General features: G+C 42.1%; 1 protein-coding gene across 5 annotated transcripts; it reads left to right on the top strand.

Moving 5' to 3' along the window:
* The first annotated feature begins 355 nt into the window (after positions 1–355).
* eps15 (epidermal growth factor receptor pathway substrate 15) lies at positions 356–24,872 on the top strand. 5 transcript variants are annotated; one of them, XM_005945951.2, is made up of 25 exons: positions 356–508; positions 3,242–3,283; positions 3,838–3,927; positions 4,009–4,056; positions 4,152–4,247; positions 4,470–4,532; positions 5,762–5,887; positions 6,105–6,164; positions 6,376–6,612; positions 6,848–6,993; positions 7,627–7,783; positions 10,470–10,552; positions 14,032–14,104; positions 15,439–15,600; positions 15,685–15,882; positions 16,230–16,601; positions 16,894–16,977; positions 17,307–17,469; positions 17,564–17,620; positions 17,742–18,136; positions 18,638–18,707; positions 18,879–18,949; positions 19,387–19,522; positions 19,672–19,877; positions 22,671–24,872. In XM_005945951.2, exons 1-25 carry the CDS (start codon positions 482–484, stop codon positions 22,809–22,811), a joined length of 3,303 nt encoding a protein of 1,100 aa, XP_005946013.1. In that variant the 5' UTR covers positions 356–481; the 3' UTR covers positions 22,812–24,872. The 5 variants fall into 5 exon arrangements, with proteins under 5 accessions (XP_005946013.1, XP_005946014.1, XP_005946010.1 ...); XM_005945952.2 differs by having other exon boundaries at positions 6,376–6,636; positions 15,685–15,852; XM_005945948.2 differs by having other exon boundaries at positions 6,376–6,636.
* Positions 24,873–25,522: the final 650 nt, after the last annotated feature.

Genomic DNA, 25,522 nt, shown 5'->3' with positions numbered 1-25,522 from the left:
TCATTTTTATTTTTTTAATTTCTTTTTCTATTTTATTCTATTTGAAACAAAATTGATCATAAAACGTAAAGTCAGACTTGCAAAAGTTGCTGTGTTTCACTAGTGTTCGAACTTAAATAAAAATGTGTTTGGTCGTAGTGGATATTCTATTTAGCTATATATTTTTAAATGCCTTATATATTAGACATTTAAAATATATTTTAAAACGACCCATAGAAAAATGAATTGCCGATAGCAAAATGACGCAACTAAAAGTAAAGAAATTCATAGAGTGGGTGTTTCAAGTCTTTATTTGTTATTTATCTGTTATTTATCTCTGCATCCATTGGCTTTTGTTATTTGTGCACCTCCTCGCAGCGATGGAGGGATGGTGAAGCTCCGAGGGGAGGTCGGTCCCTGAGGTCTGGCTTCAGGGTTTTCAGCGGCCTCTACCGCTGCCTGTCGTCAGCGCAGCTTGAAAGCGGTGGGAAACAGAAACACTATGGCTTCCAGTCTGTCTCTTACTCAGGTAACACTGTCTTACAACTCAAATATAACGACAGCAAACGCTTTCTGCCCTCTGCCTGTTACGCTCGGAGATGTTTCGGCAGCGTCGGTTAAGCCTGGCTGAAAGAATCGCGGGCTTTCTTTGATTCTGGTTCCTCTTTTGGAAGTTTAGCCCTGCTGTGACTGGGAAAAGTTTCTTCCTAATCTCTTTGGGGACTGCGTAAGGGCGTAGCTAGCTAGCTAGCCTGCTAGCTAACAGCTAGTTTGTGACCAGTGTTGGGCTGTTTTAGAGTCGCTTTATCAAAGTTGAGATAAACCGTGTAAGCTAGCGCTACTCGTCTTCGTTTCCTTTCGGGTGTTTTCTAATCGTATTTAGTGCTGCCCCGGTTTGCTGCAGGCTATTTGGGTGTTGGGCTGCCCATGTGTGGCTCTGCTGTGGCTCTACTGTCACATTTCTGCTACTTCAGCCTCTGCTAACATTGTTTTTCCTCTGATAAAGCACCCAAGCTATATACAGTAAAGCTTGTAGCCTATGTGTTGGATTTCCTTGCCTCGTATGTAGCTTTGGTACATGGTTAGACTGAATAGGCTGCCTTGTTATTGCTATTATTAGAAGTAAACATGCTTCGGTGATTGGCTTGGTGTCTTTCCCCCCTGTGACCTTTCAAAAGTGGACAGCGTTAACAGTTACCCTGTTAGCTGCTGCTGTTAACAATTAGTTAATAGAGAAAACTCCTCATATCGTTAGCTGTTATGTTGTAACTAGCAAGAGGAAGTGAATTGTACAAGCAACTAGCCACCTCTACTGTGGTAAAGGGTTGCACAGTTGCTGCTAGCTAAATTAAGTTCTAAATAATGTAGCGTCAGAATGTGTTTGTGTTGTTTAGGAGGCTACGGGCAGGTTAAATTAGCAGCTTTCAGTCGTGGACTTGTTACCTGAGCTGCCGTTACCTCCAGCAACAGACAAGAGTTGCCTGCCAGGAGCAGCTTTGAGATCCTTGTCTCTCAAATGGCTTAAAACCTGTGTTTATCTGTGAGCTGTGGGAGTTCATTGGCCTGTCAGGCACCAGTGCTTGTTGCAAGTGTTCCTGTCAGATGCCCGATAATCCCCAAACTCGCCTCATGTTTGGTGTTGATAGTGACATCAGTGTGCTTTATTACCATGGGTGGTTATAATCTCTAGAACAGTCTAGCCTGTCCCGCCAGCTCCTGCGCCCTGATGTTTCTGGCTATCTGCTGCAGTTTTGTATGGGCTAGCTGGGGGATGATTGAGGGGTGTTTTTTCAGTGCTCAATTAAAGTCACCAGTACAAAGACCACAGTGTTACAGACGCCAACAGTCCCAGGCACACTATTGTGTGTCATAGGGGAAAAGAAAAAAGTTGCATTGACTAGAGAAAGATATGTGTGTGTCAACAGTTATTTCACTGTAAACTGGTGGGTGAAAAAGCTGACTGATAACTTTGCTTTTTGTGTGCTTGAGTTGTTTTCTGTGTCAGATCTAAGTCTGTTTTACAGTAAAGAGTAATCTGACATGTGTCTGAAAGCCTTAGCCTCCATTGACCAGCCACTCCCTGGTTGATTCACACTTGAAACAATTACTGTCCATCCCTTTCCTCCCTTTCTTGCACCTGCCAATTTGAAACCAAACAACCAGTTGTCAGTTTCAGCTACACAAATAAGGAAGCACTGCTTTATTTCCTCTTTAGTCCAACAGTAGACATTTTTCTTAACAGAGGAAAGAGGGGTGTTTAGGGAGGACATGACAGAAGGCCAGACTAACTGTTGCCTTTGGAGTGACGCCTTGTTGTAAATACCTAAAGCTGACCAGGGGGCCCCAGGAAATGTAGCCTGCATCCTGAAGTTATCACAAAAGTTATCACTCTCTGTGCATGCAACTCAGCATAAACCTTCTGGTGTATTCTGAGTCATCCATCCATTCTCCAGAGTATTTGTATAGATCTTTACGAGGAAATGCAGAGTAGCTTTTCAATGAAACAGTCAGCTGATAAATCGAAAAAGGATTCAGTTGTTTGGAAAAGCGATATTTTCTCAGCCTCAGTGACATTTAAACAGTTTCTCTTTGTATTAATTGAATATATTTAGGTTGTGGCTTGTTTTTGATCAGGTACGTCAGCATTTTCAGACAGACAAAATAGCTGCCTCATTTTAATAGGGGGAGATTGTGGTAATTATTAACAATGCTGCATAAATATGGATTTTTCTAAGCAAAATTACACAATATTTGATGTGCTTATATGGCAGGAAGTAGGAAAGTTTAAGAAATCGCTTTTTTTCAGGCATTTGTTAAGAGTAAAAGTTGGATTTATTGTAATTATAAGCAGCAGACTTATTAATGTTGAAAACTGCTGCACCTTGTTGCTACTCATTGTCATAGATGCTGTATTGTTTTTGTCTTTATTTGTTATCCCACCTGTAACACAGCCATTATAAACTTTTTGGTTTTGCAGTCACACTGTGGCTTTAATTTAAAACGTTCTACTAAATGAGTCATTGAAGTCATTTTTAGTTGTTTTTAACACATTTGGCCAGTGGCTATACTTATAACAAGCAGCTCTTTAACTGGCTCAGTGGATGACAAACTTTCTGTAGCTGTCAAACTCTTGTTGGTTATTTCAGAGCTAACTTTGAAAAATCATTTGAACGATTAGTGTTAGATTGTTATAAGGAACATTTTTGAATTTAGGTAAAAATGACTGTTTTAAATTTTTATACTTCTCTTTCTCCTTAAACAGCTCTCCAGTGGAAACCCCATCTATGACAAATACTATCGTCAGGTATGCCATTGTATCTTTCCCATGGGTTACGGTGTGTGTGCATATAACTCCTGCATAGTTTGGCTTTACATGGCTCTGGATGGAGATGGAGATAATCAAAAAAAATAAAATCTTCCAATGAGAGGATGGGGTTTTTGTAGTTTCAGCACACAAACTAAACCTGCATTTATACTGCTGTCTTGCAGCGAGCAGTGATCTCACTTCTCTTTATCAGTTTCAGTGCCTGTGTCCAATAAAGGAAGTACCTCAATGAATTAATAATGTTTCCCTTTGCCCAACATATCAGCAGCACTTCCTTTGAGCCTCATGAAAGACGACTAAGCCAATAGACTGCTGAGAAAATGTCTTTGGTTTATTACCAGCATTGATTTAAATGACTCAGAGGCTCCAAAGCTGATTTTCATGGTTTTCAGTTGTTCCCCATCTTTTTTTCGAAGCTAAGAGTTTTGTCTTTGTTAGCATTTTAGCTTGTTATACTGATAGTTTCTAAGATGAGATAAGCTTTAGTGTGTGTGTGTGTGTGTGTGTGTGTGTGTGTGTGTGTGTGTGTGTAGGTTGATCTGACTGGCAGCGGGCGAGTGGCAGCAGCTGATGCAGCTCTGTTCCTAAAGAGGTCAGGTCTGGCTGACCTGGTCCTTGGGAAGGTGAGTGGAGACGCAGCTCTCTGTTAGCTTTAATGTTCTCATCGATGCTAACAGATGTTTTATCTGTAAATGTCTCCTTAGATCTGGGATTTGGCAGACTCTGAACGAAAGGGAGCACTCAACAAGCAGGTACCAGCACACTGTCAAGTAGCTCCAAAGTGAACTCCTTCAGAAATGTGTTCATCATCACCAGGCTTACGTCACTCTTCTTCTTCTGCCCTCAGCAATTCTTCATAGCCCTGCGGCTGGTGGCTTGTGCTCAGAATGGCCTGGAGGTGGCGCTCAAGAGTCTCAATGTGGCTGTTCCTCCCCCGAAATTTGTAAGTCTGCTCCTGTGTGCTATAAATCCACACTGTGCCTGCTATTAAAGTCACTGCTGGTTATTTGAAGTCCAATACAGTAGATCTGTGGTATATTCACAGGTGCTTGTTTCACTACAAACAACTTTAACTGTTAGTATTTGGTCTTGGCTTTTAAAAATATTCTTTAATGTATTTTTAATGCAAACACTGAAATAGAAAAATATTTGTGCTCATCTCCAGCATGACAGCAGCAGCCCGCTGTTAGCAGGAGGGGGGGCTGCTGACCTTCCCTGGGTTGTCAAGGTGAGGCGCGCTCCAACGTGCTCTTTTTGTCTAAATATAGTTGTGATTGTTTTTTTAGTTCTCCTGTTTTCCTAGTTTTATCTCCTTTTTTGTTACCTTAAGAGAAGCATCATTTTTTTTCGTTGTGATCATTTAAGCAGTATGTATAGCTCTGCAATCCCAGTGCTACTTGTTAATAAACATGAATCAGAAGTACCAAAATGATCTTCTTTTTTCTCTATGTGCAGCTGAAGGCCAACATTTCTCTGCTGCTGAGATGCTGGTTAGCGTCTTGAGTCTGTTTATATTGTTTGAAGATGCTCAGATTTTCATTATCAGCGACATAATTTGAGTCAAACGGACAGATCGGGTCAAAGGGTTCGGAGACAATGTGACTTTGTAACACCAAGTTTCTCATATTTGATACACGAGTTTGTAAAACCCTTTTCATCAACAGTGTGATGGGTTTTTTAAGCCTAACGCCCCAAAATGGTTTTGTTTGAAAACAGAAAACTGTGGCCAATAAATTGCACCAAATGTTGGATGTAACATAAATGACACAAACAAAAAAACAAAACAAAAACCTCACATTGATATTTAGTTTAAAACAATCTCAGAAGGTTAAATAAAAACTCAAGTTTAAAAAAGAAACAGCTGAATTTTGGGGGAATTATTCCACGGTTCAGGCTTTAAGAGAAGAGAAGAGAAGCAAGGCTGATGTAGACATGTGCAGAGGAGGGATAGTGGAAATATTGGACAAAGGATGTTAAATATGGAGCTGCCAGGCAGGAGGAAATGAGGCAGACCACAAAGAGGAGGATGTGCAGACTGGTTGGTGTGACACAGGAGGATGTTAGGGACAGGCTGAGATGTCGGGCCTCTGTGGCGACCCCTAAAGGGAGCAGCTGAGAAAAGAGGAGGAAAAGAGCTCTTTTTACATACAAGATTCACAACATGCTTTAATGAAGCCAATATGCAGCTTGCAAAATTAGATTTACAAGCAATGAAATGGGGAAGAAAAAGCCACTGAAGTTTAAAAGGAAATTAAAGACTAAGAATTACGGGATGTTTTTCATCAAAGCAAAGCTGTGTTTGCAGAACGTTCCCACGCACAGACGTGGTGGCTTTGAATGTTTGTTGACTTGGACAGGTGTATAAGACTGATCTTATCTGACCAGCCTAAGCTGCACATCAGTCTATGCCTCCATTACAGTGATTTTCATCGTGCAGCTGTTTTGTTTTTCTTCCAGCCTGAGGAGAAGATGAAGTTCGATTCCATCTTTGACAGTCTTGGCCCAGTAGGAGGGATGCTGTCGGGAGAGAAGGTCAAGCCCGTCCTGCTTAACTCCAAATTGCCGGTGGACATCCTGGGCAGGGTACGATTCTCAAACAGGACTCTTTGATGTTAGTTTCAAGTTTTTGCTTTAGTGAAAAATGAATAGAAACCACACCACACAGTAACACTGGAGCTTAATACGGAAGATTTAAAGCGTCAAAAGAAAGTGAGAGTCTGTAGCGAGTTGGCGGTGTGGCACTTGTTATTTTGCAGTTTTGTGATGACTGATGCTCATCAATAATATCTGTGTGTTGAAGGTGTGGGAGCTCAGTGACATAGACAGAGACGGCATGTTGGACAGAGATGAGTTTTCTGTGGTAAGACTCGAGTTAATATTACAAATAAGGTTTTAGTATTTGTTCACAACTGGTTTCACTTTAGGTTGTTCAACTGTGTACTGAGTCATAGGATCTTAAATTATTTCTATAGTTCTCAATCGAAAAGATCCAAGACATGAGGAGGAAGTGTGAAGACTGAACTGCAGGATGCTGGGTAATCATTTCTCATTATTTTGTTGCCCTTTCCCAGGCTATGTATCTGGTGTACAGAGCTCTAGAGGGGGAGCCTGTTCCCATGTCCCTACCGCCTCCCCTGGTGCCACCTTCCAAGAGGAAAAAACCTTCGGTGCCTCCCGTGATGCCCCTGTTACCCTCGCCCCCCTCTGTCAAAGACAGTCGCTCCTCCCACGCTGGCTCTAAGACTATGCCCCACCCTCCTAAACCCACCCCAGCTCCTGCCCCTGTCCCAGCACCAGCAGCTGCCCCTGTGAGTACAGGCTCCACCTCTCCTGTGAGTGCAGTGCCTGAGAAGTATTATTTTACTACTACACTGGTACATCAACAGTTACGATGATTTCAAACTGGCTAGTTCAGTGTGTTTTTCAAAAGAAAAAGACTAGAGGAAGTGCGAAGGTTTGTGAATCTCTCGTTGCTGTAAGTTGTTCTGAATGTTCCTGCGGTGGCGAGGAGTGTGGTTAAGTTTGTTTTCTCTCTCTGTACAGTGGGTAGTATCGCCAGCAGAGAAGGCGAAATTCGACGAGCTGTTCAACAAGACGGACGGCGACATGGATGGCTTGGTGTCTGGCCCTGAAGTCAGAGATATATTCCTCAAGACCGGGCTGCCCTCCGCTACACTCGCACGGATTTGGTAAGTACCGTCACTAAAATCTCCTCCTTTGACTCCTCTGTCCAGCTTCTACTCAAAGAATCAGTTACTCTGTTTTACGTGTTTACCTCGGAGAGCTTTGCAATTTGTGCAACATAAGGCATCCTGTGCACTTTGCCCTTCTGTTCACACAAACGAAGGAAAAAAGAGGAAGAAACTCCATGAAGTGCTACAAAGGATGGTTTGCAGAGAGACGTGTCATAAGAAGTAGATAAATAGTTATTTTACACTAGAGAGAAATAATAGTGTTGGAAAATAAGGTGCTTATGTGTTTTAACAATAGCATAGATGGTTAGAAAAGATCCACTGTTCATAAAACATCTGTGAAACATTCATTTTTACACTTTATTTATAATAAGTGAAATGTAAAAACGTATTCTAGCTTCAGCTATAACTGAATGTTGCAAAATGCAGCAGTGCAGTATGTGTTCATGCACACGACCAGCAGATGATCTTATTATGGATTTTTATCTTCATGTGGCTGATTAGCTTCTGTGTGTATTGGTTTCCCTCACATAATGATTAGCCTGGCCATCAAAAATAGGCACTGCCTGAAGTATAAATCGTTACTGTCTTATGTAACCTGTGTGCTTCTGTTTTTTTCTTTCCCCTCAGGGAGCTCTGTGACATTGGAGACATAGGGAAACTGACGCGAGAGCAGTTCGCATTGGCGCTTTATCTAATTAATCTGAAACTGACCAAAGGCTTAGACCCTCCACAAAATCTGTCCCCAGAGATGATTCCTCCGTCTGACAGACAAAACATCAAACAGGTGAGTCGCGCTCAACACTCGAGTTGTGAATAATTATTAGTGATGTTTGGGTCCTTTTTACCCCTCAGCAGTAAAAGGTTCATCACCACAGGAGCCAGACGGGTAATCGGCACGAACATCCAGTTAATGAACACAATAACTTGAGAACGAGATGATGTAGGATTTTCTTATTGATACTGTAAGGCTACTATTAAAAACGAAGGCCAGAGGTCAAGTTTCCTGAAAATCTTGTGAATGCAGTAACTCGAGAAGGAAGTCACCTAGGATTTACAAATAAATGCTTCCAGGCCGTCACTATTTTATTTGTTATTATATTAATAACGGCCTGATACTAGCCATTTTCCTCATATCGGTTTCTAGATAAAACAGCCAATTAAATGAAAATGTAGTGAAGTAGGGCTGCACGATTAATCATTAGAAAATCGCATCTCAATTCCAAATTGACACGATTTAAAAAAAAAAAAAAAGACGACGAACGATTGTACCGCATTTTGATCCGGGACGTAATCTGCATGAAAACAAGCGCTCACTCTTCCTGCTCAACAAATGACAAGGGCGGAGCCTTATACCACGTGATACAGAAGCTGGCTGCTAAAATTAGCAGGGAAAAAACAACGGAGAGCACGTCAGGGATGACGAGAAAGTGACAGGAACCACCCAAACATCAATAACGGGAACCTTATACAGCGCTTCCCTATACCCGTCGAACTCCCGCAGGCACAAAGAAATTACGGAGGCTATCACTTATCACCTGACCAAAGATATGGCTCCATCAACACTGTGCAAAACGAGGGATTTAGGAAAATGATCAACACCCTAGACAAACGCTACACAGTGCCGTCCCTGCAACTATTTTTCTATGTTGCACTACCTGCTCTGTACACGCAGCGTGGAATTTCAAGCAGTACAACATTTTGCGGCAACGACAAAATGTGAGACATTTGTTGTTTTTATGTTTATTTATTGTTTTTATGTTCAGTCTCAACTGTTACGAAGTTGATGTGCAGTTAATAAGTGCAATAAATATTTATACTGGAAAAGAAAATCGTGAGAGAATCGTGATCTCAATTCTAAGCCAAAAAATCGTGATTCTCATTTTATGCAAAATCGTGCAGCCCTAGTTGTAAGCTAAAGATGAGAGCAGCACCCTTCAACTGTGTTATGACTGTTGATGTTGCATAGTTTGTCCACCAGAGGGCACTCTGTAATTTCCCTTTTGTAAGTAAGTAAAAAATATGTATTTAGCGCTTTACGCAGATAAAAATCACAAAGTGCTTTACAACAAAGAAAATGAAAAATGAAAAGAATGGAAATACAACAAATAACAATGTAAAACAGTAAAATACAGCAAATTAATTAAAAGCTTGCCTGTATAAAAATGCCTTCAGCTGCTTTTTAAAAGAACCAGTGGACTCTGTACAGCGTGAAACCAGTGGGAGAGAATTCCACAGCCGTGCTGCCGCTGCCTGAAAGGCCCGATCGCCACGAGTTTTAAATTGAGCGCGTGGGGCCACCAGCAGGCTCTGATCTGATGACCTTAGCAGAAAGAAGAATGCGGTGGTTGTTTGGCAACACCACAAACAACAACTCGCTGATCTGAGCATAAACGAGCTATCTACAGCTTTCTGTGATGATAAAACAAGTTTCTAAATCAGCCGATCTATCAGATATTTAAATCACCAAATATTAGTGTTTGGTTTGATTTTAGGAACCCAGCAATCGCTTGCAATTCAAGAATTAAAAACACACAAAAACTGATCTCATGGACACCGAAAGATCCTTAATAATGAGACTGATTGATAGTGAATTGGAGCAGCTGTCTTTTTTATAGCTTAAAACAGACTCTGGTTGCAGTTTTCACCATCTGTTTACAGCAGTGACTTATTATAATTTTCCATTGCATCAGCACTGTTAGATATAAATTATGTTGCTTGTCTTAATTGTGGCTTTCAGTGACGTATTTTTGTCTTGGTGTGTTTGTGCGTGCGCGTGTGTGTGTTGTGTGTTTTTCCTGTTAAGCTTGCAGCTGTGTGTGTTTCTTATTTCCTCTCTCTGCAGCAGTTTGTTTCTTTACCTCGTCTTTTTGCATTTTTGCATTTCATCCATTTCACGTGCACTGACACAATCCTGAGTGAGTGCGATTCATCAGAAAGAGTCTAGTGCATCTCATAACTCTCAACAGGTTGCCTCTTTTCTTATCTGACGTAGTTTTATCCTAAATATTTGAATTTGATATTTAGTTTCCATTTGCCCTTGTGCTTTTGAGGGAAGCCGACGAGAAACAAAGGTTACTGTTTTTAGTTTTTGAGATGCACTCTTATCGCTGTATCTGTTTCTGTGGTTGTGTGTTTTTATCAAGGCTTTGAAGACGTTTTAGATTTTTTAAATTCTCAGTAGTATAGTTTGCTTCCATCGTCTTTTAAATTAGAGAACCAAGTGGTATCAGCTAGGCTGCTTTTAAAACCACTGTTCCCCAAGCCCTGCCTGTTGAGCCTCTAACAGTAGATGACTTGATGGGTAACCTCTGTAAAGCCGTTAGTGTAGTTCATTTGTTTATTTATGCTGTGACTGTCTTTTGTGCTAAGAGTTGTAATGAGTCGCTGGTCTCTAGTACTTTCATCTGCATATCAGTAATGTGGGTGTTTCTTTCTTTACTGGTGATATTGAGTTTTCCTGTCCTCACCAGAACAACGCAGCTAACCTAGCAGCCGACTTCTCTGCCATCAAGGAGCTGGACTCACTGAGTAACGAGATTGTTGAACTACAAAGGTAATCATTTCTCCTCACATTTAAAGAAAAAGGCAAACACCTACATGTTATTAACAGAGTGATGGCGGTGGAGATGATTTCATTGGTGGTTTATATTGTTGGCCTAAAGATGAAGGGTTCAAGCTGAGTGTTTGTGAGCCTCTGCTGGTTCAGGTATGCAGGAGGGACACACTCGCACTTCTTTGAGCACAGCCAAAGTTCCAGTAAAAATAATAAACCCTTGTGTTACTGCAGCAGCAGACGGTTAAAAAGACGAGCGGTGGAAAGGGTCTGAACTGAAAGCCAGTAAGAACTTACTCCATTTGATGTATTTTAACTATATATATAACAGACTGTAACACCTGCACGTGTAAAGAGATGGCCACTCTATTTGATTCCCATACCACCCTAAGAAAATCTCTCTAGATCCGCCCCTGGAGAGGGTGTAAACTGTTTGGGATTAATGGGATTTCTGCACTGATTATCTGCATTGTCTGACTGTCATCTAAGTAGTAATCATAATCAAACACAACAGAAATAATGACACACAATAATAGCACTTGGCTGAAACGGTCACTCAGAGTGCAGAGAGAACCTCAGCCCTACTAACTCCCAAAGCCACTTTAAGTCCGATGAAGCCGAGGGGGAACCTGCAGGTGTTGGATGTGTCCTTGATCCAACACACCTGATTCAAATGGTTAAATCACATCTTTTAAGTTTGGTTGATGTGAACAAACCTCATTGTAACAACTTTTATGGGATCTTAAAAGAAGCTTCAAAGAGACCCACGAAGCCTAGAAAGGCTACAAAATAATTTCCAAAGACCTTGTAGGCAATCACGTTACAATAAGCAGTGTGGAGAAAAATGTGATGGGAGTGTTGTCAGTCAACCTTGGAGTGGGCGTGGTGAGGCGAGTGCACCGAGAGCAAAACCTTTAGTCGTGACGGAGGTTAAAAAACCCAGGGGAGCAACATAACATCTGCACCAGTCACCTGTTAAAGTCTTTGTCTCCACAGTAAGAAATGCACAAGTTAAAATGGTGTGAATGGAAAGACACAAATAAAGCCCAGAGATCACTGAGAAGAGGACAGATTTCTATGTAGATGTGACAGCAGTAGTTGAACTCTTTGGCAAAAATGGAAAAATTGTAAATAAATAAAAATACCGAAACCTTCGCACAGTGAAGCATGTTGGCGGGAACGTACATCAGGGTCTGCAGGCCTCGCAACATTTCAGAAAACAATAGATTTAAAATGATAACGACACAGGCCATGTGAGGGCAGCAGTGCATAACCTGAGGTTTGCCTTTGTGATCAAAGCAAAAAGAACGGTTCAAAAACAAGATGATTCGTTTTTCTGAAAGTCATAACCTTGACTTAGTAGAGATCCTGAGACACGACCTGATTCCAGACTTTATGTTTTTACCTTCTTTTGCCTTTTTACTTCACATGATCTTAAATGCCAGATGTACCTTTAAGTAAAAGCTGCAGCAGCTGCACATTTGCATGCATGCTTTGCACATGGAGTCTTGGTTTGAGCAGTTGTCATAGTAATGGATTTCATTTCCATACTTCACAGAACGTAGCTTCCCTTTTCGTGAAAACTGAGAGAGAGAAGTGAGAAAGTGGCCTTTTCTCCTACCTCTGCCTTCCAATAAACACACACAGAATCTCACACACACTTAGACACACACTAGACGACAGCTGTTTGAAGTAAGAAGGATGGAAACTGAGTTAGAAATCACCTGCGGACAGATTTTATTTAATAAGAGTTTGGAAAGATGAAGCGTCTTTGCTGCTTCAGAATGGGGCAGCAGCCTTCTGTTCAGGATAAGGAGGTTGGCAGTGATGATGACGATGATGCTGATGGGTGAGTAGAAGTTGGGAACGGTTCCCTTTGCATTTGCAGCTCGTAGATTATCAGGGGAGTTGTGTGTTTGTTGTGCGGCGAGCGATAGAATAGTTTTTTAATAAGTTAAACTGAGGCATAATTTCTTTTGTGTCTTCACACAACAATATTAAAATGTTAGTTTTGTTAAGGTTGTGTGAAAAATACTGAACCAAAAACAAATGTAAGAGAACAAGTGAGCAGAAATACTTACTGAAAAACATGTTTAAGTAAAAACACCAATCAGTAGGGCTGTTCGATGTAATGATATACAGTATATATGATGCCGATATAAAAACCTCTATCGTTTCATTTTACGCTATCGTTTGTTTCGTAATGTCGTAAAATAAACAGTTTACAGCAATATTTTTTCATGGTTCTGATGGTCACTGGAGTTATTATTAATTTCTTAAAGTTCTCTCTTTCTCTTATATTTAATATAACCACACTACAGACGGACAAGTGCCTGTTTTTATGCGTTGTCGTTAGCAACGCCATTGCGCGTCCGCTTGTTTATGTTCCACATAAACCTTTCACAATAAAGCTCAAGATCCTGTTGAGACTTTTCAAAATAAACTGAATCACGTGAAAGAGCAGATTATTTACGGATGAGAAGTAAAAAGAGCCGCCAGCAGCACGCCGTGTAATAAATACTCACAAAGAAAACGGCGCCGTTACAACTTATGTCTAAAAATGTATCGTTTCATGCATCGGTTAAAACTCCAGCTACACGACGCCCAGCTGGAAACACTTCACGCAAGTCGAGCTGCTCTGATTCACAGAATTTACAGAAAATGTTACATTGTTGTGATTTATATGGTTACCGGACGATAGATGTCTTATATCGGGAGATGAGGTTTTGGTCATATGGCACAGCCCTACCAATCAGGATCTTTTCTTTACCTCTGTATGTGCTTCCTCTTTATTTCCTGTTTCTGGTAATTGTTCTCAGTTTTCCTTTGAGCTGAAAATACTAGCACAAAATCCCTTAGAGTAATCGTTTATATTCAATAACAGAGTTAAATGTCAGCGAGGCCCTTTTTTTGTGTCTAATGGTTTATATAACACCTTACCACAGCACTCAACACAAGCACATGATTCCTTTAAAGGTAGTTGAAGTATCTTTTGTGCACAAGTTATGACGCTTCCTTTCTACCCCACCCGTCTCTTCTTTCCCTCTTGCTGCATGCTTGAAAAAGCGTAGAGAGGATGAGCACACGGACGGCTGAGATGATAGATGTTGGAGGTTGGCAGATCATCACTCGTCCCTCCTCCTCTCTTTCTCCCTCCATCCCCGAAGCAGCCATCTGCTTCTCGCTCTTTCTCCCACGCGTTTGACTGAGCAAGTACGTGTTCGCTTTCTCCGACACTTATCCTCGCAGTCGCCCACAGCGCAGCGCTCACACACACCTGCTCTCGCTGCAGGACTTGATGCTGCTTTCTCTTCTGTAAAGTTGGGAGTCGAGGAGAACATCATGGTGGCCGAGGGAGAGGAGCTGGTGGTGGTTCAGGGGCCGGGTAAAGCATGCTCACTAGAGAGCTGGCTTGGGCTTGGTGGGCTGGTGCTCTCCTTGGTGGTTAAATACACCTGTCTCCTTTGCTGCAACCCCAGGGAGAAGAGCTCTGTGGAGGAGGAGATCAAGGAGAAGGAGGAGGCCATCCGACAGCGCAGCACCGAAGTGCAGGTGAGGTCTCTTTGTGAGATTTTACCTGTATTCTAAATCACTGGTTTACAAAAACTCTTGCTGGAGCACAGTTAATATGCATTAAACGCACGTGTGCATTTCTGTCTGTTTTCCCTTTAAAAACCAACAAACAAGCAAAACGCATGCAGGTTGGTAAGCTCACTTTTATGGGGCTGAATGTTCTGGAGGAGAAGATCAATAACACATTTGATTTGCAGTCTGAGACGCTTGTTCAGAAATGCAGTTAATGATACTCGGAGAGGAAGAGGAAGAGAGGAAGAGGCTGATCTGCCTCGTCTGGGCTCTATTTTGGGAGCTGTTTGGCTTAAAGGGGCGAGGCTGCAGAGTTCTTTAGGAATGAGTCTGAGTGCGAGGGTGGCATCGAAGGAGCTGATGTAGCTGAATTTTGTAGCTGCACTCGATTGTACTTATGTGCGAGTGCTTCTGGTTATTTATATTGTCTGAGTTTCTTCCTGGACGTGGTATACTGCACATACCCAAACATTCCCCAGAGGTTAAGAATGGGTTTTGTGGCAGTCGTACCACCTTTGAAATCAAACCCTGGAAAGCCAGCCTCAAAACAGGAAGTGATTTTCTAAGAATCAAGGAAATACAAATTTTCCAACATGGGAATTTTAATAAAGAGAAATACATGCAAAGCACAAGCTTTTATTTCCATAATCTATTCTGCCTTAACATGTTGTTGTTGTTAAAGCACTTTGTGTTGTTTCTGATATTAGTGTAGAGATTAAAAGCTGCCGTTGTCCTTTCAGCGACAGCCGCTGCTGAAAGGATGTTAACGATCTCACTGACTCACTGAGCTGCAAAACGATCTGCAGCCTGTAAACGAAAATAATTCCACACTGTGACGTCAGCCTTTCTCCCTCCGGCAAGCTGACATATAACAGCCGATTGAGCTTTTTCAGGAATGGTATTAAAAGTTAGTATTTAGACTAGAAATGTGGTTACTCTGTAACACTGTAACACAGCATTAGTGCACATTATTTCTTAAAAGCCTTTACCTTCACTTGGTTTCACCAGTTTTTCTTCTCTATTCTTTTCTCACCTTCTTCATAAAACCATCTACTTACATTTTATGTGAATGCATCTTTTTAATCTTTTATTTTACCACCTTTCTCTTGTTTTATTCTGTTGAGCTGATGTAACAGTTACATTTCCCTGATTAATAAAGTTTATTATCTTATTATTATTACTATTATCTTTCCAAAAATCAGTAACTGTAAAGGTTGTTTTCCAAAGTCTCTTTGTTGCTCACTTCCTCTCTGTTATTGAATCTCCCTCCCTCCCTCCCCCCTTTGACTTTATGTCCACAGGACCTTCAAGATGAGGTGGCAAAGGAAACCGAAGTATTGCAGCAACTTCAGACTCAGCGTCAGAAGGTTCAAGATGCTTTAGATGAGCTGGACCAACAGAAGGCCTCCCTGGAGGAGCAGCTCACTCACATTCGACAGCAGACCAACCAGGAGACCCAACTTGTAAGTTGCCTCCTTCTTTTTTTTTTTTGGTAACCTTTTGAGGAGCCGTGTAATTACCTCGAATTCTGGTTACTTTCCTTTCAGATCTCATCTCTGCAGTCAGAGCACGAGGAGCAGGAACAAAGGATATGTCAGTATGAGGAGGAGCTGGTCCAGGCCCGAGAGGAGCTTTTGGCTCTGCAGGAGGAGAGCCGGAAACTTCAGGAGAAGGTCCAGGCTGCCCAGGAGCAGCTCACTCCTCTTCAGGAGTCTGTGCGTGACTCTTTCACACAAGTTGCACAGGTTAAAAGCGCTTCCCTGGTTTCGTACAGCATGTCTGCAGAGAAAACATTTTTTCATTTTTTGGCACCTACGCAGCTGATGGAAATGTTATTTTCCGACTGTAATCAGCAGGCTGCACAACTGTTACATACCCAAACGCATGAATAATAGCTGCAGTGATTATACTGAGCACTTCCAGAATTTCTGTGTGGACAGATGGAGCAACACTGCTGTGGCTCCACCAGTGTGTTCCTAATGCTGTACTTTCTGTGTACACTGGCTACAGAATTCATCATATCTGTGTTTAAGTGTTGTCTCTGCTCTTTAATAATGTCATTTTTTAAAAAAATTACTCTTCTGGCACGTAGGTCCAACAGAAACTGAACGACCTTCAGGTGGAGGAGCGATCGGTGACTGCTCAGCTCAGCTGGAAGAGAGCCCTTGAGGACAGCTCTCCTGTCATGGTCAATGGATCAGCAGGCCCCGCTGCAGAGCTCCACCATGGGGACCTCTTCCAGAGGGACCTCTTCCAGGAGGACCTTAAAGAACTGAGAGTGGAAGAGCATTCAGATTCAGAGGAGAGAGGTGGCGTGAATGAGAAAGAAAAGGAAGAGGAGAAGGACGAAGAGAGTCCAAAAGCTGGGGAAGATGAAAAGCAGAAACATGATGCCTTGGATGATCTCTACACTGATATGTACAGTCTGTCGAGCCTTGCCAAGCCCTGGGAGAGCAATGTTAGGGTAAAAACTACATGAATAATAATAAGAAGCACTCTTACAGTAGTTTTAAATGTGGACAGACACAGCTGTAAAGCCTAATGCATGCTACAACTGTGCCGTGTTCTTGTGGAAAACATCACAGATAATCTCAAAAAAATCAAAGTGAGTCTCAAAGGAAACAACAAAGCGACAACAAAAACATGTAACCTACACATTACAATAACCAGATGAGCTACTCCGTCGCTTTAACTCAAAGCTTTTATGAAAAAAACATCAGATGCTGTCCTTTTAAGTTGTGCGTCTGTTCTCTAAGCAGGAACGCAGCAGCCCTGCGCCTGGCGTCTCCTCTGAGGTTACAGAAGATGCAAAGGAGTCACCTAAGGAGACCCCACCGAAGGTAAACTTATTCAAGTATACCCATGGAAACCAATAAACAGCATCTTTGTGACTCCTTGTATTCTTCTGTTCTTCTTCTTGACATTTGCGATGTTTGTTTTACCCACATTTCTTTGAAATGTTGTTTGTGAAAAGCTGTTTGTACCAGAAACAGATATGAGATGTTGGACATGCAGCGTGCCAGACAAGTGCATAGACTGACAGCAGACAGCAAAGATGTAACCTGATAGTTGTGTTAAATCATCAGATGGGTGTTAAAACCCCTCCCCCTCCATAACCACGATGCATGATTCACTGTAATGCTCAGAGCGCCGTGCCTCTCTGCGACAGGTTGCATCACCAGAGCCAGAGAGCAAGCAGGAGCCTGCAGAGCCGACAGAAACAACCAGCTCCCCCTCTCCACCTCAGCCTGGCCCTCGCTCCTTGCCACCACAGGGCAGCCCTCCCTCCCTGCCTGAGATGGATTTCTTCCATTCAGACCCTTTTACCGATCGTAAGACCTCAACGTGAAAAATCAAGATGGAAAAAAAGAGTGTTTTTAATGCTTGATGAACGCTGGCAGACTGATGGTGTGTTTTCCTTTGTAGACGATCCTTTCAAAGAAGATCCTTTTGGAAAAGCAGATGTTGGAGGTGCTGCTCAAAGTATTTAATGAGCAATAAATCTCACACAAGCACAGCATTGTTTTATTTATATATATATGTCAAATCTGACGAGTGGGTCATATTATTCATTATGTTTCTCCTGCTGTTTATGTTAAATCAGATCCTTTTGGAGGAGATCCATTCAAAGGCTCAGACCCCTTTGCCGCAGACACTTTCTTCACACAAACCTCCAGCACCCCGTTTTCCTCAGAGGACCCTTTCTCTGCTTCAGCCGACCCCTTCGGTACCACTTCTGGCGTGCCGGAGCCAGACCTCTTTGCAGCCAAGGTGAACGATACAGCAGCCGTACCAGCGGGTCCGGATCCTTTCGCCTCCAAATCCACCAATCCAGCGGCAGCATCCAACGATCCGTTCAGCTCTAAAGGGAACAACACAGCCGATTCAGACCCGTTTGGAGGCAAAATGACCAGCACAAAGGAGGCAGACCCGTTTGGTTCTCAAGATGGAGACAAGGATCCTTTTAGCAGCTCCCCGCCGAGCTCTGATCTGGCCGTGGTGAGTAGACCCGCTAATAAAACCTGTTTACAGTGTGTTGAGTAAGATTTTTGTGACAGTATTTTACGGAATATAATTATTTGTCCCAGATGTTTTATTACCATTCTAAAGGTTTGCAGTAATTTTAGAAGCACCAAGCGTATACGCCTGAACGCTTATCATCCACTTTATTATATATACTTTATATAAAATATTCTGTATAAGAGTTTAAATGCATAGAAATGTGTTAAAATCGCTGACATGTAAATTGTTAAGAGGAAGCAGAAACTAATTTATAGCAATGAGTCCCAAAGTTTGGATCTTAGCCCTCTGCTTATAGAATACGTTAGTTTTCTTCCCTTATTGGCTCAGAAAGAGTTAAAATACTGGTGGCCAAAAGAGGAACTGCTACGTTTTTGTTTGATGTACATGCTCTAGTTGTAGTAAATCACGTTACAGGTGAGCGTGTTTGTCCACTCAGGCTGGATTATAAAAACGTCTGATGTGTTTGTTTGTGTTTAGAAGGACACCGCAGCATCCAATGACCCTTTTGCTCCCGGTGGTACCGCCGTCAGTGCCTCCTCAGATGCAGGTACAGCTTGTGGCATGGCACCACCCACTGGGGACAGAACTCATAGCAGCAAATAAGAAAATAATGAAAAATAAATAAAGTAAAATGTGCTTTTCTGTTAATAAGATGCTGGATGAGGCATTGAAGTGCTGCTGATTTCATGCACTCGGTCGTTTTTCATTGATGTTTCAGATCCGTTTGCTGCTGTGTTTGGTAATGAGTCATTTGGAGGAGGCTTTGCAGATTTCAGTGCTTTGGCAAAGGTAATTTCCAGATTTTTAATATATCCTCTGTCACGTCGTTTCGTGCATCGTATATACATCATATATAATAAATAATTATCCAGTCTTATGTTAGTTTTGGTTTATATTTGCAACTACAAAAAGCCCCGTGTATGCATGGAAAGGAATCTATATGCACAAAAATGCCTCTGTCTCTGCATAGTAGTAAATCCTGCAGCCTTCTGCGGGTATTTGCTGAGCTACTGTGCAGAGAGCTCTTGTGAACTCTGTGTGGAAACACTAATTTCACACTTGCTGTTTACACCACAGTACCTGTACCTTTATTTATCGGGGTTTTACTGATGTGCAACAGAGCTTGCGAGTGATGACGCAGCCTCTGTGCTGTTCTTAAGTAAATTCATGCACCTTCCTGCTTATGTAATCGATATATTTGATTTGGTTGGACCATTTCATTCCAGTCAAATGGTGCTGAGCAGTTTGGAGTCGACAGCAGGAACCTCTTCCAGGAAGAGAGCCAACCTGCCAGCTCTGATGTGCCCCCAGCCCTGCCGCCAAAAACGGGTACGCCTACCAGACCTCCTCCTCCACCTCCAGGTCAGTTGATCCGGTTATCCAGAAAACAAAAAGTGCCTGTAGCTCTGTTCGGTTGGAACAGTGTAGCTATCACACGTCTGGGGATGTGCCAACAGTGTTCATGAAATAAAACCTGCCTTTGCTGAGTCTGCCCGTCTGTGCCCTGTCAGGTAAGAAATCATCCATCAATCGAACGGAGTCCTCCGACTCCTTCCATCGACGAGGAAACTTCATGCCACAGACTTCAGGAGACTTCTCCTCCTCTTCCTCCTCCTCCTCCCTGCCTGCAAAGGATCCTTTAGCCGACCCCTTCGCCCCCTCCTCCCCTCCTCGCCGCAACGCACGGGAAGCTGACGGATTTGCCAGCTTTGACAAAGTGAGCAACTCCCTCTCCCCATCTCCCTCACCTCCACCTGAATGTCAATAGCCACACCCTCTTCTCTCTCGCTCTTTTTTTTTTTTTTTCCCTCCTTGTAAACCAACATGTAGTTACTCAATAAGGATACAACCCCGAACAAATCAGGCCAGCTCTTGAAATCACTCCATCCACTGCCAGTGACGAGCCTTAAAGTGAACTAACCAGCTTATTAAAGCGTCACACGGTAGCACAGGCTCGTAATGTTACGTGATTCATACGCTTCTCCCAGTTAAAACAATAAAATCTTGTAAATCTTGTATTTTTGTTTTGGGTTTTTTTGGTTTCTTTTGCATTTCTGCTGCTTGTGTATATGTCAGACTATGGTTAATAATACAATGCTGTCTAACCCTGTAAACATTTCTTTTCACTCGCTCTATTATGGATTCATAATGAGATTCCACCTCATTTAACTCTATGACTGAAGATGCACTCTTACTTTGTGAGGAAATGCATAGAAATTATAGATACATTTATATATTCTATATAAACCAGAATGTTTGGCAGTGAATGGAGAGATGACAGGCTGCTTGTATTTGGCTTTTTATTAGCCAACCCAACTTACTTCCTGTGCAAGTTTAGAGTCTCTATAATTACCGATGTAATTATCTGAGTTTTTATTCTTCTTTTAACACTAAATTTGTCTCAGGGAAATTTTCCCCACCCATGGGGCATAGTGGCATCAGTTGACCTTGACTCATGAGCTGCAGAGTACTGCATTCATACTCTTTATACCTCAAACTTTTTTCAGTAAGTTGCTGTTTTATAACATCACTGATTTGGGATAAACACCTAACGTCGCCTCGAAACATTAAATCAGTGCAGGCTGCTGTGAAAGCTTGAACCCAAAGAATGGTGGAGGGGTTTCTTTTTCCTCTCGTTCATTAATGTGCTTCCAAAATTAATATATCTATAATAATATAAATAAAAGAAACCAAGAGGAAGATGATTGTGTGGGTTAATCTTCGGGTCATGGTGGTCAAAGTAGTTCTATTAGTTCAACCCTTTTTAATGCTGCATGGAAATGACCTGTGAAGTTGCATCACATCAGAACACTGTTGATCCTCTCCTGTCACGTGAGCACCCTCGCATGTACCTGTCAGTCGCCGACCTGCATGCACTAACTGTGTCTTTGACTCTCGTTGACTTACACCAGTGCCTCCACCGTTTCTCGAATCATCAAAGTTTCCTTTCCCCTTTACTCTGCTGCTGTTTATTTACACAGGCTTTCCTCTGTTCATCCATCCATTCATTCATTCATCAGTTTGTGTCCGAGCCCTCGTGTGGTCAGCAGTGTGTTGTGGAGAAGCAGATTGACTGTATTCTCTCTGTGTTTCTTTACACCTCTGTTTAATAAAGTGTTGAATCAAGGCCACCATCTCCGGCTTCTATGTGCATCCATGACATCACCACCTGTAAACCCCTGAGTTTAAAGGATCAAGTGTTTTACACGTTCAGTTCATTTATCAGAGGTTTGGACTATGCTTCAGCTTACTGTTGATAACTTCCCACACCATGTGTTGCATTTAGGATGATTTCCCAGCCCATAAAAACCTCTCTGCTGCTTGTCAGCTCTGTAACTTCTGCATTAAAGTGCCACTGCAAACAGAGACTGTAATTCAGCGAATTACATAAATTACCACATGGGCACAACAGTAATAAAGTTAGGTGCATTATTAATCATTATAGATTCATATCAAGGAAGGTTCATTTGGCCACAGGTTGCCCTGTGTGTATATTTGTTACCCGGCGAGACAAACGGATACAAAGAAACCAGGAAATCACATTTCTGAGAAGCTGCAGTGTCAAGTAAATGAACTAAAACATGTAAAACTCTGTAATGATCCTTTAAAGTATCTTAACATGAAAAACAAATAAGAAGACTGAAGTTTTTTTCCTAAAGCTGTGGAATAAAAAGCACCATTTCTCTTTCCATGTATCTTATTTATGTTTGATTTCATTCATATTTAAGAGAATTGGCGGGATGTTGTCTGCAAACTGATAAGTGCATGTTCTCTGTCAGATCATCACATTCTGTACACGTCTTCTCGTGCATGTTCTTCATACCGTGACCTGTTGTTATCGGCTCTAAAACAGTTGCTAGGAGACTCTCCTTTGCATGGCTGGATGCACGTGGGATGACCTCTGTCGCTTCTGTCTGTCATTCGTTAAGAATAATGAACATATTTACACAGTCTGCAATGATTAACCAATTTAACCAGTGGACTGTGTTTCCTTCCTACTCTTTTTGTGACCGTGGAGCTTTCAGTGCATGTGATTGTGGTCCTACAGCTGTGCCTGTTTGTCTTCAGGCTTTTCTAGCATCGCAGTCCCTGCTTTTGCCCTGATCATGTGGCTGCAGGAACTTTGCAAGGGTATATATGTTGGGAGGACTGTTTTCATTTGGATAAAGGGAAATCAATTTCAATCGCCTTTCCTGTTCTTTTTTTCTAATTTGTTTGGGAGGTCTGCAAAAGTCTGGATTTCTTTTAGACCTCATTGCGATGCACCTTTCTCAGAATGGGCACAGAACTACAAATTTAGACTCCAATACATGACTTTTTTTTTTTAGCACCCTACAATTGTGCGTCCTGACTCACTGTCTTTGGTTTCTGGCACATAAATGGTGATTACAAATCAGTCAAAGTGTCCACTTTGAAGGAAAAAGGTCTGCTGCTGGTGGGTTTTCAAAGTTTCAAAACTGCATCCATTGTGTGCGTATGTTTCTTTGTTTCCTCTGTTTTCATGGAGCAGTATCCAACCGAGGAAGACATGATAGAGTGGGCAAAGCGCGAGAGCGAGCGAGAGGAAAAGGAGCGACTCGCCAGGCTCACCCAGCAGGAGCAAGAAGACCTGGAGCTGGCCATCGCTCTCAGCAAGTCTGAACTCTCCTGAGGAGGCCCCGTTCCCCTCTACTGGTCTGGCTCGGCACGGCACGGCACAGCTTGGCCCGGCCCAGCCCAGAAAGCACCAAAGCAAAGTGGGGATTGTACAGGACTGATTCAGCATCACCTGCTGACCCCATGAAGAGACTCAAAACTCATCTCTAACTCGTTCAACCCCCCGACTGTCCATCCTCTGTTGGTCTCCGTGGTTTTGATAGAGGAGCGTAACGTTTTTTCTTTTTCTTTCCCCCTTTTTAGAACGAAGGTGCAAGAGAAAACTTGTTCTAGTGTTAACGGCGTTTTGCCTTCATTTAAAATCTAGGCAGCAAGCGCTGCGTTAAGTCCCCAGAATGTAATTTATTGTAGCGCGCGCTCGAAACCACTAAACAAACTACATTTCATTAAATCTCAGCTCTCTTTGTGATGAGATTTTAATAGACGTGCTAATTTTCTAGAACTCAAGAATTCCCCAAATTTTCTTTTTTGGCTCTCGATTAAACTTCTGAAGCAACCACAGTGAACTGGGGAGATTCTGTTTCCCAGTTTGTTCTGTTCTGTAACTCTGTAGGCCCTTTCTAACAGAGTGACCGTGTCCCACTCGCGTGCAGGGAAGATGATTTTTTTTGTCTTCATTTAGAGTAGGTCAGGATATTTCAACATTTCTTCGTGTTTAACTGGAAGTTGCGGCTCCTGTAAGATGTGAAATGTGTAGATTTATACTAAAATGGAACAAATCTGCCACAGCTACCTTTTCCTTTGAAATGTCAGTCCTACCTTGCTCACCGTAGCACCTGTGTCGTGAGCATTAAAGCACTGATTTGTGTGTGTCGGGGGAGGTAATAATGAATGAAACTACAGCCATCACATTTTATGACTACAGCTTGTTTTGCATTAAAAACTAGGCCACACTACAGTAGGATGCAGAACAGAAAGCACACGATCTGTTTTTCTAACATACAAACTAAGTTTCTCTCAAGTACTTTAGGATCTTTAAATCGGTCTAAAAATTTAAATTCATTGTGGCCCGACATGAAAGAATGTAACAAAACGCAAGGTTGTCATAGATGAATGTAAGCGTGGATCCTACCTTAACTGATCATTAGCTGTATCATTAATCCTGATTGATCTCCTTTAGGGAAACTCTCAAGGGCTCCTCAGCAGCTTGAATGCTGAGTGGAAAACTACAACTGTGCGGTTGTCATGTTACCACGTGAACATTTGGTCCCATTTCAACGTGTGCCAGAGTCGGTGCTTCACTTGTTACCATTTGTACGATTTTTCTTTTTTTTAAATCCAGGAGTCTTTTGCGCTCTGAGAGACTGCCTGGATTTCAGAGTCTTACACAAACACGGTGAAATTTGTTAAGTGTTTCTACTTTTTCGTTAGAGCGGTGTATTTTCTGGCCGTGCACCTCGACATCTGCAGGGATTTAACTTGCAAAAGACCTCAGATGTGCTGAGGATGCACGCTCACATTGCACTGTGTTATCGGGCCTGTTGACAGCCACACGGCGGCACAGGAAAGCTTTACTAAACGTGACAGAAGGTTTTCTGCTGAGGAAAGGCTACGATGAAGTGCGAGAGGCCTCTGCTCTCTCATTACCTTAGCTCATTTCTTATCAAATAATGCACAATGTTTTGGACAGCTCTTCCTGTTCTTACTTCTTTAATGTTTAGCAAGAAGATAGTTTCCTCTTCTCATGTCTAACCAGTGTACTGTCTGTGGCTCGTGCAGTACTTCCTACTGAGAGCTCTCGCTCTCTTACAATGAAGTTTATTGTGAATACGGGAGAGCACAGCTGCATGTCTGCTCTCCAGGTCTCTTGTTGTACTAGTTTCATTGCTTCATTGTCATGTATTCAAACAGGTTACTGTCATTTTTAACAATTCTGCACATTTCTCAAAACCAGAACCACTTACTGTACGTTTCTAGGCTTATCCATAAAGCTTTTTAAGCTTCAGGCTAATTGTATTTTATTTTGTACTTCCTAACTTGTAAGAAAAATCATTATTGGAAGGCTTTGGCCATGTAATGCATTTAATTGAAACAGAATAAATATTAAAAATGTGTAGTTTTGCAGTTGGTGCATTTTTTTTTTCCCAGAGCATCTTCTTAATATATTGTCATCCACACGTGATAGTGCCCCTCCTGTTTCTCCTCGTACGATGCACCAGATCCCAGGAGACACAGCAAACCTCCGGGAGGAGCTTCAAAACTGGAGAGAAGTCAGTCAGGAGGAATAACGAGAGCGTAATTGTCTGTGGTCTCCACCTGCAACACCATTCCCTTTTTGGAAGTTGCCTTGTTGTTGCCTCCTGTGCACCTGTTGTCACTTTGATTTACAACAAAGGAGGTGACATGGATTCAGTGCCTCATGCTTTTGGCTGCTACTTTTCGAGATGACCACAGCAGATCATCAGTCTCCATCTCATCCTATCCCTAGCATCCTCTGTCACCTCTGCATGCCATCCTTCTACATCCACGAATCTTCTCTGGGATCTCCCTCTTTCCCTCCTACTTGCCAGTTCGATAATCACCTTCCTTTTCCAATATATCCACGATTCATCCTCTACTCATCCAAAAATAATCTCAGCCTCATTGATTTAGTCTCCAGACTGCCCAACCTGATGTCCCTCTGATGTCCTCATTTCTGAATACAAGGGCATATATTTCGTTTCTAGTATTTAACTATAGTGTCACGATATTTCTTTTTTTATTTAG

Source organism: Haplochromis burtoni, unplaced genomic scaffold (assembly GCF_018398535.1).
Source record: "Haplochromis burtoni strain Fernald_Lab_line unplaced genomic scaffold, NCSU_Asbu1 Contig_466, whole genome shotgun sequence".
In the NCBI taxonomy this organism is placed as follows: Eukaryota; Metazoa; Chordata; class Actinopteri; order Cichliformes; family Cichlidae; genus Haplochromis; species Haplochromis burtoni.
The sequence above is the reverse complement of the archived record's forward strand: the minus strand, read 5'-3'. Positions and strand labels throughout refer to the sequence as shown.

Coding starts and splice junctions, on each gene's coding strand:
- eps15 (XM_005945948.2), top strand. CDS start 482: ATGGCTTCCAGTCTGTCTCTTACTCAG. Junction 5,888..6,104: donor CGGTGGACATCCTGGGCAGG/GTACGATTCTCA, acceptor TGTGTGTTGAAG/GTGTGGGAGCTCAGTGACAT. Junction 6,637..6,847: donor GTACAGGCTCCACCTCTCCT/GTGAGTGCAGTG, acceptor CTCTCTGTACAG/TGGGTAGTATCGCCAGCAGA.